At 52.2% G+C, this 4615-nt stretch overlaps 1 protein-coding gene across 1 annotated transcript in view; it reads right to left on the bottom strand.

The window, feature by feature from the left end:
- Positions 1-2730, bottom strand: part of TRPV6 (transient receptor potential cation channel subfamily V member 6) — a 22959-nt gene extending 20229 nt beyond the window's left edge. The window contains exon 1 of the mRNA XM_006767991.2: positions 2385-2730. Coding sequence (XP_006768054.1) covers positions 2385-2632 — 248 coding nt within the window. The 5' untranslated portion in view covers positions 2633-2730. The remainder of the gene's footprint in view (positions 1-2384) is intronic.
- Positions 2731-4615: the final 1885 nt, after the last annotated feature.

Here is a 4615-nt window from a genome sequence, read left to right as displayed (position 1 = left end):
ACAGAGAGAAGAATGCTGGGTTCCCTGTCAGCCTGAAGAGATCAGAAAGCCCTCCCTCCTCACTGGACCATGCTACACCCTGTGGAATTCCCTCTGAGCCCTGGGCACAGATCCCCAAGGTCACTGCTTGCTTTCTGGGCCTGCCCATATTTATTTTTAAAGCCCACTGAGAAGAATGCTGGGTTCCCTGTCAGCCTGAAGAGATCAGAAAGCCCTCCCTCCTCACTGGACCATGCTACACCCTGTGGAATTCCCTCTGAGCCCTGGGCACAGATCCCCAAGGTCACTGCTTGCTTTCTCTGGGCCTGCCTCCTTCACAGGGAATAAAGCCCTCCCTCCCACAGTTAGATCGGGGACTCTGAGATAAGATGGGTGCTGGTAACATTTTTGGCTACTTTCTTCCATCAGTGCACCCCCTGACCTGACTGAATTGTCCTCGTGTCCATGGATGTCCGGTATTTATCTATTACCTGCATCTCCCCTTAGGCTAGGTGACTGCACAGCCTCATCCTCTCCCCTTCCTGGTTATTTCAGGGCCACCCAGAGGATAGTCAATACTCCTGGCTCCTGGTTGGGAAGACAAGGGCCAAGGAGCTGTGGAATGAGGCAGGGAGGTCAGGAATGGAGGGGAACCCCTCACAGTGGTGACATCAGACCTTTCTAGTCCGAGATTCAGGAGGAGGCCCCCAGATGGTCTTAAGAATAAATAGAACAGAAAGGACAAGTGGAAGCAGCCCTCTCACAGCCAGGCCATGGTCCTTCAGAGACTCTGTCTGCGCCTCGCTTGGGCACACAGGGAACTTCCGCCACTCCTTCTGAAACCCCAGGCCTCTCTGAGCTCTGTGTCTGGCTTCCCAGCCCTGGGGTCCTAAGAGTGGGAAGGGGATGAGTGGGACCAGTGATGGCCTAGTCTGCAACAACAATACCATTCTGTTGCCTCAAGATGTCATCAGCCAAACATGTGCTCAGCCCCAACTCTCCCAGGCCTGGGGGACAGAGGTGGGTGGCTGATGTGAGAGTTGGGAAGCCAAAACTGGAAAAAAAGGGGCTCATCCCAGCCCAGAATCCTTGAGCTAAAGAAGAAAACCCACAGAGGCTCTATGTGACCTCTTAGCCTTCTCCCTCCTGGTCAGGCTCAGGCAAGCCCCTCCATTTGCATATGGACACAAAAAAGTTTATGCTTTCCCCTATGAATAGACATATTATCTGCCTTCTGAGGAGCTCAGGGAAACCCCAACAGGAGGATTTCCTTTAGGCATGCCACTGCCTGGGTGGGGCGGTCCCTGTAGACTTTGGAAGACTACACACTGGGATGGCTTCAAACTTCCTCCATGTCCCCAGCTCCCAAATCTAAGCTGCCAGGGGTGATGGGTGGGGACATTTTCAGGGGCTGGAAGCAACAAGTAAAGTTTCTTTAGGGCTCAACCTCTACAGCCTCTCAAATTCCACAATCTGGATGAGGGAGTGGGTGAGCATGGGTCCTAAGTATATTTTGGCCAGTTTCCAGTGCCCTCTCCTCAAGTAGAGAATCATGGATTCTAGGCTGGGTCCCAGCTGTTCATCTTCAGACCCTCCCATCAATGGCTGATGCAGTAAATGCACAGGAATGGTAACCATGATCACATTTGGGCTTTTTGGGGCGTTCCTAGGGTCTGCAGATCCTCTCATTCATTCATTAATTCATTCATTCCCACATGCCTATGTATGTGTGCTATATGTTTCTGCCTGAGAGACTGACTGTTCAAGGGGCAGGGAGTAGAGATATAAGGCATTGCTCTGACCCACCGGCACACCTCTAGTGGATGTCACAATCTCTCCAAGACCCAGCAAGTTGCCTGGCCATTAGGAAAGTACAGTGGACCCTTGAACACCGTGGGTTTGAACTATGGGGATCCACCTATAAGCAGATTTTTTTTTTTCAATGGACCCACTCAGTTCAATTGACAAGCGCAGCTCAGTGGACCCTGGCAGTTGACACCCCATTGCTCAAAGGTCAATTGGTGGTTAAGAATCCTTGTACGTGGAGGGTCGACATCAGTTATTCATGGCTTTTTGGCTACACCTTTCAGCTCCCCTAACCCCCACATCGTTCAAGCATCAGCCGCACTCCCAAGAAGCTGCCTAACTGACTTGGATCTTACAGATAGTGAGACCTGTGTGCACGCCAGCCCTCCTCTTCCACCTGGAGCCCTGAGGCCCCACAGGCCGAGACTCTTGAGACAAAATGCTCCCAAGGGGCCAGGCATGGAGTACAGTCTGTCCAGATAGAGATGCCAAACAAAGACAGAGAATGAGGAGGGGGAGGTGGGCTGAGAAAAGGGGAAGGAGGTGAGGGACACCGTGGGGGGGAGGGGGGAGAGCGGCAGCAGCAGGTGGAGGCTTACCTCTTCTGCTGCAGCAGGTTCTGCTCATCTCGGCTCTGAGCCCAGGACTCCTGTCTCTGGAACCATCTGCAGAACTTTCTCCACAGGCAGAGAATGAGGCCCGTCTTCTTGGGCAGTGGCAACCCCATGTCGTGTAAGACAGGCTCCTTGTAGGGCTGAGGCAGAGACCAGACCCCGACTGAACTCCGCCTTGAAGCCACATTGGTCTCCCCAAGGGCCGGCCTGCCCTCTCCCTGCAGAGGTCCCATCTCCTACCTCCCTGGCCCACACAGGAGTCTCGGGGAGGCGCCCCAGCCAGACTGCAGAGGGCTCCGAGTTTGTTACTCTTGGCAGAGCTGGGCCTCCCTCATTGGGCTCCTCAGGCAGGAGCTCCTCAAAGCGCACACTCCCTCCCTCCTCCCAAATTACCTGAGATTTAAAGAGACAGGCCAGCAGCCCTGCCTGCCACCTGGGGCCTTGCGTAAACTCCTTCACCTTGGTCTGGCTCCCTGCCCCCAGGCCAGTTCAGGGAAGGGAGCCCTTCATAGAGACTGGACTGACCTCCCTTGGACTTTGGGACACCTGCTCACCTTTTATAGAAAGGTTTGGGAGGGTCAAACTAGGCTGAGAGACTCAGGCAGTGAAGGAGAAGGGAGGGGTCAGACAGGCCTTTGGGGGTTGAGGGCCTCTCACGTGAGCAAGGGAGTGAGCCCACCTTTCTCACAGGCCCTCTCCTTCTGCTTCCCCCCACCTTTTCCTGTGTGTCCATGTTGGGGACTTAGCTTTTCTTGACTCTTCCAATTTAATCTCCCACCGGCCTAGAATAGGTATACAGTATTGAGAACTCTTAGTCTCCTCACCTACTGGGGGTCAGAAAACTGTTCCTGTAAAGGGCCAAGAGAGTAAAGGCAAATATTTTAGACTTTCAAGCCCCAGAATACAGTCTCTGATCACATTCTTTTTCTTCTTCTTCTTTTATTTTTTTTACAGCCCCTTTAAGATATAAAATCCATTCTGGGTTCATGAGCTCAGACACAACATAGAGTTGTGGCAGGACCTAGCCCCTGCACAGAATTTGCAGCCCCCACTCTGGACCTCAAGACCCTCTCCAACACAACATATATGTAGTGGGGTGCCAAATAAAATACAGGATGCCAGTTCAGGTTGAATTTCAGATAACTTTTTTTTAGTGTAAATGTGCCCAAGTACAGTGGGGCCTTGACTTACGAGTGTCCCAACTAACGAGTTTTTTGAGATACCAGCTGTCTCTCGGCTGATTTTTTGCATTAAATTGACAGAGTAATTTGAGTTAACGAGCTCCTTAACAAATTTCATAAGTCAAGGCCCCACTGTATTGCAAATTCTTTCTCTGGCAACCTCCAGCGGACACAGTGTTTATTCACCTGCTCGCTATTGTCTGCTAAGCCCTTAGCTAAGTGGTCCCAGGTAGGCTTATGTCATACCTATGAGGGGTGTTTATTACCTGCATTATACCAATGGGGGAAAAGCAAAGCTCAAAGTGGCAAAGTAGATCACCCAGGGCCACACAGCCATTCAGTGACCGAGGCCAGATTCAGACCCACTGGCTTGATGCAGAAGCCACATCTATCTACCCTACCACAGTCCCTCATTCCAACTGAGTTCCAGGAGGGAAAGGGAGCTACAGTCACAGTGATGAAGGATTGCAGAGAGCACAGTCCATCCTAGTCCCACACACAGAACTCTGCCATGTGTGAGCCGGGAGCCATTGTGAAGATCAGTTACTTCAATGTTTATGTTGGGAATAAACAGAGGCCATGGCATATGCAGCCCCGCAGTGACCCAAAGACCCACTGGCCTGGCACCTGGGTACTCAGAGTCCCAGGTGTGTGGGAGCCACCCACTAGCTCCAGAGTTGTTGTTGTTTTTTCTATGTATTCCTGGTTGAGAGAGAGAGAAAGAGAGAGAGAGAAAAAGAGAGAGAGAGAAAAAGAGAGAGAGAGAGGCAAAGAGAGGGGATGTATGGGGAGAAGCACAGCTTAGGTGCAGGGCAGGGTATCTCTGTGGGCGAGTGGAGGAAGGTCACTCTCAAAATGAAAGGGAAGCAAGGCTCCTGCTGTTGGCCCAGGGCCAGGCCAGAGCGCCCTGAGCAAACAGTGCCATTCGATTAGCTGCCTTCCCCACCCATCCAGGGTCAGCGGGTTCGGGCTGGGTGGGGGGAAGGCACTAGAACCCAAACCTTGAACCCAGGAACTTTGTGCCCATTAAGCCTG

The sequence above is a fragment of the Myotis davidii genome, unplaced genomic scaffold (genome assembly GCF_000327345.1).
Source record: "Myotis davidii unplaced genomic scaffold, ASM32734v1 scaffold22, whole genome shotgun sequence".
In the NCBI taxonomy this organism is placed as follows: domain Eukaryota; kingdom Metazoa; phylum Chordata; class Mammalia; order Chiroptera; family Vespertilionidae; genus Myotis; species Myotis davidii.
Note: the sequence above shows the minus strand (reverse complement) of the source record. Positions and strands in the feature narration are given on the sequence as shown.